Source organism: Schistocerca cancellata, chromosome 5 (genome assembly GCF_023864275.1).
Source record: "Schistocerca cancellata isolate TAMUIC-IGC-003103 chromosome 5, iqSchCanc2.1, whole genome shotgun sequence".
Taxonomy (NCBI): domain Eukaryota; kingdom Metazoa; phylum Arthropoda; class Insecta; order Orthoptera; family Acrididae; genus Schistocerca; species Schistocerca cancellata.
The window spans coordinates 477,956,706-477,973,232 of NC_064630.1; the positions used below are offsets into that span (position 1 = coordinate 477,956,706).

The 16,527-nt window shown below is 45.6% G+C and overlaps 1 protein-coding gene across 1 annotated transcript in view; it reads right to left on the bottom strand.

The window, feature by feature from the left end:
- The window catches only part of LOC126188413 (methyl farnesoate epoxidase-like), a 338,427-nt gene that overhangs the window by 107,301 nt on the left and 214,599 nt on the right, over positions 1–16,527 (bottom strand). The window contains exons 6-7 of the mRNA XM_049930016.1: positions 10,734–10,914; positions 1,558–1,675 (exon numbers count right to left, since the gene is read on the bottom strand). Of these exons, the coding sequence (XP_049785973.1) occupies positions 1,558–1,675; positions 10,734–10,914 (299 nt within the window). The remainder of the gene's footprint in view (positions 1–1,557; positions 1,676–10,733; positions 10,915–16,527) is intronic.

The window sequence follows — 16,527 nt, forward strand, 5'->3', positions numbered from 1 at the left end:
TAGATGCAAAAACAGAGTGATCAGGAAGTAACAGTTTTGGAATCGAAGTTGGTACGTATGGCAAGGTGGTGGGGGGCGGAGGGGGGCAATAATCATCAACGGAGACTTTTTTAAAAAATCGAGCTTGATAATCAGTACCCTCGTAAGTTGGCTCATGCTATACTATATTACTATATACGTAAAAAAATGAACAATGCTGGCACAAAAACTACTGATATTTCCTTTCAAGGTCAGTATATCAACTAAAGATTCCATTTGGTAAGAACTGATAATGAGACAAAGTAAGTTTCTAATTAGTGGCTGATGCACACTATGTGATCAAAAGTATCCGGACACCTGGCTGAAAACGACTTACAAGTTCGTGAAGCCCACCATCGGTAATGCTGGATTTCAATATCATGTTGGACCACTCTCTCAGGATTAAGTTCATTCAGCTGCTGGAAGGTTTCTTGGAGAATGGCAGCCCATTCTTCATGGAGTGCTGCACTGAGGAGAGGTATCGATGTCGTTAGGTGAGGCCTGGCACGAAGTCGACGTTCCAAAACATCCCAAAAGTGCTCTAAAGGATTCAGGTCGGGACTCCCTGCAGGCCAGTCCATTACAGGGATGTTACTGTCGTGTAACCAGTCCGCCACAGGCCGTGCATTATCAACAGGTGCTCGATCGTGTTGAAAGATGCAATTGCCATCCCCAAATTTCTCTTCAATAGTGAGAAGCAAGAAGGTGCTTACAACATCAGTATAGACTTGTGCTGTAACAGGATCACTCAAAACAACAAGAGGTGCAAGCCCCCTCCACGTAAATCACGACCACACCATAACACTACAGCCTCCGAATTTTACTGTTGGCGCTACACACATTGGCAGATGACATTCACTGGGCATTCGCCACACCCACCCCCTGCTATCGGATCACCACATTGTGTACCGTGATTCGTCACTCCACACTACGTTTCTCCGCTGTTCAATTGTCCAATGCTTACGATCCTTACACCAAGCGTGGCGTCGTTCGGCATTTACCAGTGTGATTGATGTGTGGCTTTTGAGCAGCCGCTCGACCATGAAATCCAAGTTTTCTCACCTCCCTCCTAACTGTTATAGTACTTGCAGTGAATTCTGATGCAGTTTGGAATTCCTGTGTGATGGTCGGGATAGATGTCTGCCTATTACACTTTACGACCCTCTTCAACTGTCGGCGGTCTGTCCTTCAAAAGACGAGGTCGGCCTGCACGCTTTTGTGCTGTACGTGTCCCTTCACTATCACATCGCTAACAGTGGACCTAGGGAAGTTTAGGAGTGTGGAAATATCGTGCTCAGACGTATGATACAAGTGACACCCAATCACCTGATCATGTTCGAAGTCCATGAGTTCTGCAGAGCGTCCCATTCTGCTCTCTCACGATATGTAACGACTACTGAGGTCGCTGATATGAAGTACCTGGCAGTAGGTGGCAACATAATGCACTTAATATGGATGACGTATGTTTTTGGGGGTGTCCGGATACTTTTTATCACATAGTGAAGGTTTTGGTCTTAGTGACACAATAAATGTACAAACCACTGGGAGTCTATAGCCGTGTAGCGTGGTGTCTTCGAGTAACCGCCGAAATCCATTTATTGGTAACACGTAACACATTCTCTTTGACTCCATTAGGGCAGCCATAGTGTAAACCAACCTACAAATAATAAAAGTTTTTGCCATTATTTTACTGATATGAATTCTCAGACTTCATATTTATGGGAGGTGCATCAAACCATGTGATAAAGGTCAAGGCCTTAGTTATTTATCAATCAGTCATATTCAACTAAACTATTGCAAAAGAATGCCTTGGTAGAATAGTACTTTCAAAACAAGCAAATAAAAATATTTCAAACTCAGGACGACTAAATATCTCATTTCGTATAACCATTTGAGCGCTACGCCTCGGATGAATAAAGTGTTGTCAAGATGTTTACTGATCGTGGCATCAAAACGAAAGATACCAAAACGGAGCCTACAGTATTCAATTAATAGCTCTCGATATTGCTTCACCAAAGTAGATCACAACACAGTTTGTAGTTTCGATCGTTGCATGGATGCAGAAATGACGCGTTAGATTGTATGTAGATCTATCTCAGTGATGATAATCTGTTATAAAGTAAGGGACCAGCAAAAAGATCGGAGACAGTATAACAGTTTACGTTGAAATCAGAAAGAATGTCCATATTAACAATGAAGTGCAAGAATAGAAGCTATACCCTTATAAATTGCCATGCACCTATTAATTATGATAAAAGAAGAAATCTGCAGAAAGTAATCAGTTTACGGGTCTTTTGGAATCTGAAATCTCCAACATACCTGAAAACAAAGTTAAAATACTTCTCAGCGACTTCAATGTGCAAGTTGGGAGGGAAAAGAAATTTAAGATAGTTATAGGCGAATATCTAGCACACTTAAGAACAAACAGAAATGGTGAGATACTAATCATCATGTGTAACATGTTCCAGTTAAAACTGATGTCCACACATTTTTGCAAACCGACCAGAAAGCCAACAGTTGGACACCTCCAACACCAAACCTAAGAGAATTTCAACTGGATCACACAGCCATATCTACACTCCTGGAAATTGAAATAAGAACACCGTGAATTCATTGTCCCAGGAAGGGGAAACTTTATTGACACATTCCTGGGGTCAGATACATCACATGATCACACTGACAGAACCACAGGCACATAGACACAGGCAACAGAGCATGCACAATGTCGGCACTAGTACAGTGTATATCCACCTTTCGCAGCAATGCAGGCTGCTATTCTCCCATGGAGACGATCGTAGAGATGCTGGATGTAGTCCTGTGGAACGGCTTGCCATGCCATTTCCACCTGGCGCCTCAGTTGGACCAGCGTTCGTGCTGGACGTGCAGACCGCGTGAGACGACGCTTCATCCAGTCCCAAACATGCTCAATGGGGGACAGATCCGGAGATCTTGCTGGCCAGGTTAGTTGACTTACACCTTCTAGAGCACGTTGGGTGGCACGGGATACATGCGGACGTGCATTGTCCTGTTGGAACAGCAAGTTTCCTTGCCGGTCTAGGAATGGTAGAACGATGGGTTCGATGACGGTTTGGATGTACCGTGCACTATTCAGTGTCCCCTCGACGATCACCAGTGGTGTAAGGCCAGTGTAGGAGATGGCTCCCCACACCATGATGCCGGGTGTTGGCCCTGTGTGCCTCGGTCGTATGCAGTCCTGATTGTGGTGCTTACCTGCACGGCGCCAAACACGCATACGACCATCATTGGCACCAAGGCAGAAGCGACTCTCATCGCTGAAGACGACACGTCTCCATTCGTCCCTCCATTCACGCCTGTCGCGACACCACTGGAGGCGGGCTGCACGATGTTGGGGCGTGAGCGGAAGACGGCCTAACGGTGTGCGGGACCGTAGCCCAGCTTCATGGAGACGGTTGCGAATGGTCCTCGCCGATACCCCAGGAGCAACAGTGTCCCTAATTTGCTGGGAAGTGGCGGTGCGGTCCCCTACGGCACTGCGTAGGATCCTACGGTCTTGGCGTGCATCTGTGCGTCGCTGCGGTCCGGTCCCAGGTCGACGGGCACGTGCACCTTCCGCCGACCACTGGCGACAACATCGATGTACTGTGGAGACCTCACGCCCCACGTGTTGAGCAATTCGGCGGTACGTCCACCCGGCCTCCCGCATGCCCACTATACGCCCTCGCTCAAAGTCCGTCAACTGCACATACGGTTCACGTCCACGCTGTCGCGGCATGCTACCAGTGTTAAAGACTGCGATGGAGCTCCGTATGCCACGGCAAACTGGCTGACACTGACGGCGGCGGTGCACAAATGCTGCGCAGCTAGCGCCATTCGACGGCCAACACCGCGGTTCCTGGTGTGTCCGCTGTGCCGTGCGTGTGATCATTGCTTGTACAGCCCTCTCGCAGTGTCCGGAGCAAGTATGGTGGGTCTGACACACCGGTGTCAATGTGTTCTTTTTTCCATTTCCAGGAGTGTAAAAGGAATATCATGAAAATTATGAATTTTAATCAGAACTTGGGAATTATATTCAGATCATTGTCACTCTAAGATTAAAGTCCGATCTCTCCCATCTAAACCAAAAAGTACAACCAAGAACTTAATCAGATACAACTCCATTACAGCTAATATTGCAATACAAAATACAGAAAAATTTAGAAAAGGAACTGAGACAACAAAAAAAGTGTTCGCATGAACTCCATGTACAAATTACTATAAAAGCAGAGAAAACTTTAGGACTGGCCAAGAACAAAAGGAAAACATGGTGGAACAAAGAGGGAGTGAAATTAAATCAGACGGAAGGTCAAGGAACGATATTGCAAGCCAGATCCACCTGGCAAATGCTGCTTTTAACAAGAGAAGAAACCTTTTCACATCCAGCAGTATAGACGAACGTCTCAGGAAAAACCTCATAAAGACATTTATTTCGAGTGTGCTGCTGTACGGAAGTGAAACAGGGACATAATCGAGTGTGTGTGTGTGTTTGAAGTTTACGGGCGCTAAACAGCGTGGTCATCAGCGCCCAAACGCATAAAAACAGGAACACATGCAGCGAAGGGACTAAGACAAACAGCGAACAAGGAGAACGGCTAAAACACACAGACCTGACGCAGTTACAAATCCTCACACACAGAGGTAAAACGAGAGGAGAAGGGACACACTAAAAAGGAAAGGAAACACAAGGGAAAGAGAACAGAAACCGAAGGGAAACAAGGAGGTAATCGTGACTGGCTGACCTCTTACCTAAAACCCGGGTGAGCCAGTCACCCAGCAGCACATTAAAACCCTCTCCCTAAAATCCGAGGCAACAAATGGGACAGGACACAAAACCGTAAGACCTTAACTACAGTCGTTGCGTCATCTTGTAAAATAGAGGGCAAATCCGGTGGCAAGGAAACCACCGCCCTCTGGTTAGAGAATAAAAGACAGTCAAGTAAAATGTGGCGGACAGTAATCTGGACGCCACAAGAACTGCAGATTGGGGGGTCCTCCCGCCGGAGTAAAAAACCATGTGTTAATGGACTGTGCCCGATGCGGAGGCGGGTGAGGAGAACCTCATCCCGCCTGCATGACTGGTAGGACGTACGCCATGGCCGCGTGGTAGCCTTGACCAGACGCAGCTTATTGTCACCGACTGCCAGCCACTCCTCTTCCCACTGACGCATAACACGAAAACGCAGGAGGGAGGTAACAGCATGGAGGGGGACGGCACATTCAACAACATGAGGGAGGGAACATGCATCTTTGGCAGCCACATACGCCAGTTCGTTTCCCCTAATACCCACGTGCCCCGGCACCCAGCATAAGGACACCTCCTTCCCCTGCCGTTGCAGGTGGAGGAGGGCATCATGGATGTTCTGGACGACCGTATCCGCTGGGTACAAGTGTTGCATGGTCTGAAGGGCACTCAGGGAGTCAGAACAGATGAGGAACTTAAGACTGGGAACACACCTCATCTGCTCCAATGCCCGCAAGATCGCCAACAATTCGGCATCAAAGATGGTAAACGCCGCAGGAAGCCGTAACTGCACGACTCGATCAGGGAAAACAACAGCACAACCAACAGAGTCCCCCTGTTGAGAGCCATCCGTAAATACTGGTACATGGTCGGGATGCTGGTTTAAAATATCATAAAACAAGGAGATAAAAACAAACGCAGGAGTGCAACTCCTCCGGTACTCCGACAAGTCTAAAAGGACGCTGGGCCTCTGGAGCAACCAGGGAGGCAGGCGAGTAAAACCTTGTCGTTGGGGGGCCACACGCTCCACACCAAGGGACTCAAGCAAATGCTTGGCGCGAATCCCAAATGGTCTCGTTGCCCTGGGACGACTGGAAAAGAGACGTTCCATAGGCGGTCGGGCAACAGTAGGGTACGCAGGGGAGGTAGGACAGGCAAGGAATTGACACACCCGTCGCACCATGAAGAGTTTCCGCCGGATGGCGAGCGGCGGTTCCCCTGCCTCAGCACACAGGCTGGGGATGGGACTGGTACGGAAGGCACCAGTGGCCAGCCTGATACCCTCATGGTGTACTGCATCAAGAATCTTCAGATACGAAGGCCTTGCTGACCCATACACGGTGCAACCATAGTCAAGACGCGACCGGACGAAAGCCCTATAGAACTGCAGCAGACGCGCCCGATCTGCTCCCCAGGACCGATGGCTCAGACACTTCAAAATATTCAGTGCCTTCAGGGCCCGCACCTTGAGGTCTTTAAGGTGAGGCAACCACGACAACTTGGAATCAAAAGTGAGGCCCAGGAACCGCACAGTGTCGCTAAAAGGAAGAATGGTGTCCCTCAGACGCAATTCAGGGGAGGTAAAAAGACGTCGAGAACGATTAAAATGAACACACACACATTTTTCTGCAGAAAAGGTAAAACCCGTCTTCGCAGTCCATGCCTCTAATCGCTGTATCGTAAGCTGCAACTGCCGACTAGCAGTGACAAGACTGGAGGAAGAACAGAAAACAGCAAAATCGTCCACAAACAAGGAGCATTGGACAGGACTCCGGATAGTGGACGTGATACTGTTAATGGCGACAGCAAAGAGGGTGACACTTAAAACGCTTCCCTGAGGAACACCATTCTCCTGCACAAACAAATCAGATAGCACATTACCAACCTTATAACGAAAGAGGCGGTGGGAAAGAAAGGACCGAATGAAGATGGGGAGACGGCCACGAAAGCCCCACTCATGGAGTTGATTGAGGATATGGCGGCGCCAAGTAGTGTCATACGCCTTATGAATGTCAAAGAAGACACCAAGACAATGCTGGTTACGTAGGAAGGCCTGCTGGATGGCCGCCTCAAGCAGGGTCAAATTGTCGATAGTGGAACGACATCGCCGAAAGCCACACTGAGAGGGGCTAAGGAGCTGCCTGGTCTCGAGCAGCCAAACCAGGCGACGGTTGACCATGCGTTCCAACGTCTTCCCGACACAGCTCGTCAAAGCAATACTGCGATAACTGCTGGGATGCGTTCGGTCCTTCCCCGGTTTGAGGAGAGGAATCAAAACCGCCTCCCTCCATGAGTCAGGGTATGTGCCGGATAACCATATCATATTTAAACAACTCAGGAGAACTTCCTTGGATGGCAGCAACAAGTGCTGCAGCATGCTGTACCGGATTTGATCATGACCAGGCGCAGTATCATGAGCCACAGACAGCGCCGAATCCAGTTCCCACATTGTGAAGGGGCAGTTGTAGGGTTCAGAATTTGGAGACCGGAAATCCAAGTGACCCCTCTCGATGGCAGTTCGGTAGCGGCAGAAATCTGGATCACAGTTAATTGTGGCGGTAGATTCCGCAAAATGCATGGCCAGTGTCTGGGCAATGTCTCTCGGCGCCGTGAGGAGACATCCCTGATGCAGCAATGCCGTGACAGGTAGTGGGCTGCGTTGCCCAGAAATCCTCCTGATGGCTTCCCATAGACATAATCGAAGCAGACAAAATATAAAATAACAGCCTTCGAGATGAGGTGCTACTGTAGAATGCTCAAGATTTCCTGCGTAGACAAGACATCAAGCGGAGAGGGTCTCCACAGAGCAAAGGAACAGAAGCCCTGTCTCCTGAAGTTCATCAGACACAGAAGGAACACACGGGTCGGCCATCTGTTGAGACGTGATGGTGTCATTAAAAGCATCTTTGAAGAGACAGTAGAAGGGAAAAATACAAGAAGCAGACCAAGACTAGAATACATCAACCAGATCATGAAGATACCAACTGCACTACCTATACAGCTCTCAAGGGAGAAGCCGAAAACAGAAATGCATGGAAAACTGCTGCTAACCAACCTGATGGCTGAAGACATAAGAAGAAGAAGAAGAAGAGGAAGAAGAAGGAATTGGTATTACCTGACAGTGAAGCACACAAACTGCTACATTGCACGAAACACAAAGATAATTTTGCCCGATTTTTGACCCCTGTACTGCCATACTGACCGACGCGACTGAACAGAGGTTTCGTTTAAATAAAACAAAAAGTTAAAAAATTAAGAAATGTTGGCTCCTTAGATAGTGAACACGATCTTTCTTTCGTCGAGCAGAACCTCTCCGCTTTGGAAGAAACTATTTAATTTTCGTATAGCAAGTTGCGTTTACGGAATACAAAATCTTCACCTTCAAGAAGAAGTTTTTAGACGTTTTTGCAATTCTCTAGAAAGAAGAATTTCACCAGCCTTGGTGAAGAGCAACCCTCGACTGCAGAGAAGTCAGGATACATTTGTTCATACGAAACGAATTTTAATTTCAAGTAGAATATCCTTTTTAAGAATAGCAATTACAACTGTGTTTTAAGAAATGTAGATCTTCTAGTTTCACAGAAGGAGATATTTCCATGTTTTACGATGTTAAAGAAGAAACAACAAAACAGCTAAGAAGCGTAGAAGGCAAAGAAGGTGAGTGAATGGTTCAAATGGCTCTGAGCACTATGGGACTTCACTGCTGTGGTCATCAGTCCCATAGAACTTATAACTACTTAAACCTAACCTGTCCGCAGCTCGTGGTCGTGCTGTCGCGTTCCCGCTTCCCACGCCCGGGTTCCCGGGTTCGATTCCCGGCGGGGTCAGGGATTTTCTCTGCCTCGTGATGACTGGGTGTTGTGTGATGTCCTTAGGTTAGATAGGTTTAAGTAGTTCTAAGTTCCAGTGGACTGATGACCATAGATGTTAAGTCCCATAGTGCTCAGAGCCATCTGAACCATTTTTAAACCTAACCTAAGGACATCACACACATCCATGCCCGAGGCAGGATTCGAACCTGCGACCGTAGCGGTCGCGCGGTTCCAGACTATAGCGCCTAGAATCGCTCGGCCACTCCGGCCGGCCAGTGAATGTATGGGCTAAAAGGGGAGATGGGCGGCCCAATGAAAAAAAGAATAAAAGGAAAGTTGGCAACGCACTCGCCCCGAAAGACAAACGTTCCAGGTTCGAGTGCCGGTCCATCGTACAGTTTTAATACAGAATTTGATGCTTTACTTCCGTAACTCAGATCAGGAAATATTCCTCATGATAGCGATTTTTTTAACTTAGTGATTCTCTTCTGTATTAGTCGTTCTTTTATGACACAAGGCTAAGTTTCTGCGAGAAACGTACCTTCCTCGAAAATAAATTTTAATTAGATATACAATTAGTTGTAACTTTATTTATCCCCAATTCTGTAAGATGAAGAATCAAGAAGAAAAATAAGAGCTCTAGTTACTTGATTTTCAGAAGATGATCAGAATAGAAGTACTTCTTTGTAACATACGAGTATGCAAGAAGACGAAGTAAGTAATTACTAGGGACATTTCATAAGTAATGCACACGTTGGAATTACTATGCGCTCTTTGATGTAACAACAGTGAAAATTACGTCACATGTAGTCGGGAGTTTGAGGAAGAAGCATGTGTGTTTGTTTTTTCGCTGTGTATTCTAACATAAAATTGGCTAGAGTTAGAAACAGACCCTGCAGGGGTATCTGGTACTGTGACTGTTGAAAACCAGAGGTCGTACATCAATACAGAAACTTTATGCGGCAAGAAAACCACAGTGCGTTAAGTGAAGTTTGTGGTGAGTTTACAGGGGACCGTAGTACAGTTTCACGTTGGGTTAATAGATTTAGTGGTGGTCGTATGAGCATAGATGATAATCCATGATCCGGAAGACCAAAAACGTCAACAGATGAACGAAGTGAGAAACTTACGGGACATGTTCAGGAAAGAGATTGCAGTGCGATTTGTAAGGATCTCTCTGAAGTCACGGCAATTCCCCCAGCATCAGTATTCCGTATGATGACGAATGATTTGAAGAAGAGAAAAATTTATGCGAGATGTATCCCACACTGTTTTGCCGCTGAAGAGAAGCAGAAACGTCTGGACATTGCAACCTTGCTCAAGCAACGATTCGTCCGTGAGGGTAAAGGATTCTCCTGTCCAGTTGTATATATTGATGAAACCCAGATTAGAGACTTTGAACCACAGTTGAAATCGCTGTCCAGTGAGTAGAGAGCCTCATCTTCCTCGTGTCCAACAAAAAAAAAAAATTCGACGCACTCAATCAAAGCTCAAGCAAGTGAAGATTTTTGCTTATGATCACCAAGGACTCATCATGACAGATAGAATCCCATGTGGAACAAGCGTTACAGCAGTGTATTATCGTAACTTCATACAAAACCTGCGCAGAAAAATGTAGAAACTCAACCTCAGTTGCTCGAGCCTCGGCCACCCATTCTCCACGACAATGCTCGCCCGCATATGGGCAATGATGCAGCCCAAAAACTGCGCGAATACGGGAGGGAAGTGTTGCCGCATCCTCCCTACAGCCCGGACATGAGTCTAGCAGACTTCGGCTTGTTACCGAAATTGAAAAAAACCTACGAAATGTCACTTGTGTAATACAAAGAGGTCAAGCTTGGTACTGATGGTAGGTAACAGAAAACTGAGATGACATACGAGTATGAGAATAATATTTTTAAAATAAATAACTGTACAGATAATGCAAAATACACAACAAAGAAATTCTAGAGAACTGAAAAGCGACACGATTTTTTAAAATTAATATTGTAAACGGTCAATGCTGTACAGCTAATGGTAAACTTAAAGTCATTTTTCGAAATTAAGATTGGTGGGTTAAATATGTCACAAAATTACGAATTCTAGATGTCGAGTCTCATCAATTTTCTCCTTTACGTGTAACGGTATAACGTTTATTTAAATACCTGTCTTTGTCCTCGAGTGTTGGAAATCTGTCAGTACCAACTGCTTCTTTTATCTCATTGTGCACTCGTTCCTGGACATCGGGATGCCGTAACATCATAAGAAATGCAAATCGAAGAGCGTTGCTTGTTTCTTCCAAGCCAGCAACAGTCATGTCGTATAACACACTGAGAAGCTGATCCTCTGGAAAACGAAGAACAGTACAACAAACTGATCGCGAAGAGCTTATCTAATTAAAATGCCCAAGAAAAGTCTGCAGCACCGGTGTACCTGTGAAAATATTTGGGATTATATTCAAGGAGAGCAGGGAATGAAAGAACAAGCCTTATGAAAATAACACAAATAAAAACAAATTAGTAACAAAAGTAAAGGCAATCCCTTGGAAATTGCACATATGTGAAATCAAAATCTGCATCAGGATAGCATTCAATAGCATGTTGCTTGTCACCAATCATTGCAACATGGTTTGATCCACTGTGGCTCACTGTCCACGATAGTTGAACCGAAACCTATTTCAATTTTCGGTGGCGGCCTCCAAAGTAAGATTCCCACGTCTATGCACTGATAGTTTCAACTTGTTCCAAGCATGCTTTGTCGGATTAATGTCAGCAAATACCGTAGAACAGGTGCGGCCAAGGTATCTCAGCCTCGCGTCACAGTCCTCCTCCTCCCCCCCCCCCCCCCCCCCCGACGCGTCGCCATGCAGGACGAGAAACAGTGGAAGCAGTAACCGCGTCCCTTTGCCCTTTGAAATGGTAGTACACTCGTACTGCATATGAATTGGTATTATGATTCACATACCTCTACAACACAGATCACAAACAAAACAAGTTTTCAGTGTTAATTAATTATGTTTGGCTCTCTGAAGACATAATTTAATTTTTATTTATTATTATTTTCACACAAATATGTCGATCGAAATGTTGCAGCATTCTTGCAATCTCATTATGAAGACTCGGAAAATCTACCAGAGAAAAGCAATGTAGACGTCCTGGACCTAGTTTTAACGTAAGAAGATCTGTAATTAAGACTAGAATTACCTTGCAGGTCAGTCAGTTACTTCCGAGAAGGACCGAGAAAGCCGAGTGACAAGCTGGGCAGCACAAGACCCGCACAAGATGCACGCGTGAAGTTTGGCATGCCGCAGACCATCCCATTCAGTTGATTCCTGGTCCTAAAGGACTGTGGTTATGAGATGGGTGCTGTATAGCGGCGCACTGCCGTCGTGAAAAACGAAACTGTGGGGCTGTCTCGATACAACACAGCCTCAAAATTACCCTCAATTGCGACGAGAAGCGTCCGAAATTTGTACCTGGTTGTTGTTGCTGTGGTCTTCGGTCCAGAGACCGGTTTGATGGAGCTCTCCATGCTACTCTATCCCGTGCAAGCTTCTTCATCTCCCAGTACCTACTGCAACCTACATCCTTCTGAATCTGTTTAGTGTATTCATCTGTTGGTCTCCCTCTACGATTTTTACCCTCCACGCTGCCCTCCTATACTAAATTGGTGATCCCTTGATGCTCAGAATATGTTCTACCAGCCAATCCCTTTTCTAGTCAAGTTGTGCCACAAATTTCTCTTCCCCCCAACTCTATTCAATAGGTACCGGTCGAAAACATAACTGACCCAGCCCCACGCTTAATCCCTGTGACTACACGCATTGGTACCTTGGAGCCTTCTTACTCTTCTACGAAGACCTTCAGGCGTAAGAAAAACCCTGCAGTGATTGGTGAAGAGAACCTGAGTCGTTGATCCGCATTCAATCCCAAGTTGTCCTTTGCCCAACTCAATCGAGCACATATTGCTGAGGTGTATGTACTACTAATCATAATGGATGTTTAGAGACGAAAATGAATGTGAGGAGACAAAAGCGTACAGTCTGTCTAGATGCCGTTGTCCTCTAACTATTCTCCATTAAGTATTCTCCATGCCTCCATTTTCTACTTGTCTATCGTCGATTTTAAAGAGATTTTCTAAAGAAACTGAAAAAAAGACAAAGCTATCTGAGTCATGCGAGTCTGTACGTCGATCTATTAAAGCTTGATTATGTTTGCCGATTGATATAGGGAATTTTTCTGGTCTGTCAAAAGGGCGATGGCCGAGTGGTTTCGGAAACGTGGGCTGCTGCTAGAGAGCTTGGACGAGGGTGCTCCAGCGGGTTGGGCCTCTTGCCGCGTGCTGTCGTGGTGTGAAAATCAAGCAAGGCCACATGGCGGCTGTATATGTGGAGTGTTGAGTACCTACTGCAGAATCGGAGGGATCTGTACTTCAGGGAGCATGGATCCTAAGCTAATTTATATTGGCTGACCTTCGATGCTCATACGGAATCTGTGGCACAGAGAGCAAATTTAGTGTGAGCAAAAGCCGAATACGTGACATGTTCTCGGATGCGAATATTTTCTCGGTTGCCGGAAGGTTCCAACACGTGTTTCGTGGCTCGAGGTGACTATTGCCTTTGAATTACACTGAAGAGCCAAAGAAACTGGTACACCTGCCTAATATCGTGAAGGGCCCCCGCAAGAGCGTAGATGTGCCACAACATGACATTGCATGGACTCGGTTAGTGTCTGAAGCAGTGCTGGAGGGAACTGACACTATGAATCCTGCAGGGCAGTCAATAAATCCATAAGACTACGACAGAGTGGAGATCTGTCCTGAACTGCACATTGCAAGGTATCCCAGACATGGTCAATGTTCATGTCTGGGGAGTCTTTTGGCCAGATGAAGTGTTTACACTCAGAAGAGCGTTGCTGTAGCCACTGTAACAGTTCTGGACGTGTGGGCTGTCGCATTCTCCTGCTGGAAATGACCAAGCCCGTCAGAATGCACAATGGGCATGAAGGATGCGGGCGCCCAGACAGAATGCTTACGTACGTGTCACCTGTCAGAGTCGTATCTAGAAGTATCAAGTGTCCCGTATCACTCCAACTGCATACGCCCCACTCCATTACAGAGTCTCCATTACCTTCAATAGTTACCTACTGACATGCACCGTTCATGTATTCATCAAGTTGTCTCTATACCCGTACACGTCCATCCGCTCGATACAATATGAAACGAGACTCGTCCGATCAGGCAACATGTTTTCCCAGTCTTTAACAATTCAGTGTCGGTGTTGACGGGCGCAGGCGATGCGTAAAGCTTTGTGTCGTGCAGTCATCGAGGGTACACGAGTGGGCCTTTGGCTCCGAAAGCCCATATCGATGATGTTTCATTAAATGTTTCACACTCTGACACTTATAGATGGTTCAACACTGAAATCTACAGCACGTAGAAGGGTTCTCTTCAGTCGTCGTTGGTCTCGTTCTTGCAGGATATTTTTCCGGCCGCAGCCATGTTGGAAATTTGATGTTTTACCGGATTGCTGATATTCACGGTACACTCGTGAAATGGTCGTACGGGAAAGTCCCCTCTTGATCGCTACCTCGGAGATGTTATGTCTCATCATTCGTGCGGCGACTGTAACACACCGTTCAAAGTCACTTAAATATTGATAACCTGCTATTGTAGCAGCAGTAACCAATCTAGCAACTGCGTCAGACACTTGTCTCATATAGGCGTTGCCGACTGCTGCGTCGTTATTCTGCCGGTTTACAAACCTCTGTATTTGAATACGCATGCATCTACCAGTTTCTTTGGCGCTTCAGTGTATAGCGCTCTGTCATGACGGACGTTCATAGTCCTTTGTCAATGGACGAGCTACAACATTGCAAAAGAATATAGCCGTATTTGCACTATCTACGTAACTCCTTTTGTCATTCACCGTTCGCTAGCTGCATCCACATGATCGCTAAAGGTTCCGGTTGTAGTACTGTTTAAGACTGGATATTTGCCCGATATCTGATGGTAGATTTATCTGTTGTAGTAGTGGCCAGTGTTAAACCTAACTTAGGATTGCAGTGGTTTTGCGAGGGGCTGGTTGAGCCGCCATGAAAGTCTCATAAAATGTTCAAATGTGTGTGAAATCTTATGGGACTTAACTGCCAAGGTCATCAGTCACTAAGCTTACACACTACTTAACCTAAATTATGGACAAACATACCCATGCCCGAGGGAGGACTCGAACCTCCGCCGGGACCAGCCGCACAGTCCATGACTGCAGCGCCTTAGACCGCTCGGCTAATCCCGCGCGGCGCAGAAGTCTCCCTCGGCCAGATGTAATAAGGGAGTGTAAACCCATGAGGTGCTCTTGGTTGGTATTTATATGCTGGCTCATCTTAATTTTGAGACTAAGTAGATAAAGCATTATCTAGCCAACATTTGGTTGTATGGAACTGTAGGCCCTAAGGTCATTTCATGATTCACATTTAACGAAGTTTTCGAAAAAGTAATTATTAAAATCTGTTATTGGCATTTTGGTGCCGTGTCACATTGAGTGGTGGAGCTCACCATTATGTAATGTGATAAATTACTCCTGAAATCAGCTGACTCTGCAATTAATGACAACCCACTTAAAAATTCTTTCAAAAATTGTTGTTTCTGTGTCTGCTTTGGTAATTTATCAGTGATAACTCGTTGTAAGTCAGTGCTGAGATTGCCGAAGTACTGTTTAAACTGTCTTCAGGAGAATTTAATTAAAAGTTATTATTTCATTTTGCTGCTGTGTTGTATTACGCAGTTTAGTTTTACGGTGACTACGTGTTATTATGTGAGCTGGTAAGTCACTGCTGAGGTTGCCGACGCAGTGTTTACCATGCTTTAAGGAAAAGTTTATAAGACGTATTTTGTCATTTTCCTTCCATGTTGAATTTCATAGTTTAGCTAAACGGTGACTGTTGTTGTTGTTGTTGTGGTCTTCAGTCCTGAGACTGGTTTGATGCAGCTCTCCATGCTACTCTATCCTGTGCAAGCTTCTTCATCTCCCAGTACCTACTGCAACCTACATCCTTCTGAATCTGCTTAGTGTATTCATCTCTTGGTCTCTCTCTACGATTTTTACCCTCCACGCCGCCCTCCAATACTAAATTGGTGATCCATTGATGCCTCAGAACATGTCCTACCAACCGATCCCTTCTTCTGGTCAAGTTGTGCCACAAACTTCTCTTCTCCCCAATCCAATTCAATACTTCCTCATTAGTTATGTGATCTACCCATCTAATCTTCAGCATTCTTCTGTAGCACCACATTTCGAAAGCTTCTATTCTCTTCTTGTCCAAACTATTTATCGTCCATGTTTCACTTCCATACATGGCTACACTCCATACAAATACTTTCAGAAATGACTTCCTGACACTTAAATCTATACTCAATGTTAACAAATTTCTCTTCTTCAGAAACGCTTTCCTTGCCATTGCCAGTCTACATTTTATATCCTCTCTACTTCGACCATCATCAGTTATTTTTCTCCCCAAATAGCAAAACTCCTTTACTACTTTAAGTGTCTCATTTCCTAATCTAATACCCTCAGCATCACCCGACTTAATTAGACTACATTCCATTATCCTCGTTTTGCTTTTGTTGATGTTCATCTTATATCCTCCCTTCAAGACACCATCCATTCCGTTCAACTGCTCTTCCAAGTCCTTTGCTGTCTCTGACAGAATTACAATGTCATCGGCAAACCTCAAAGTTTTTATTTCTTCTCCATGGATTTCAATACCTACTCCAAATTTTTCTTTTGTTTCCTTTACTGCTTGCTCAATATACATATTGAATAACATTGGGGAGAGGCTACAACCCTGTCTCACTCCCTTCCCAACCGCTGCTTCCCTCTCATGCCCCTCGACTCTTATAACTGCCATCTGGTTTCTGTACAAATTGTAAATAGCCTTTCGCTCCCTGTATTTTACCCCTGCC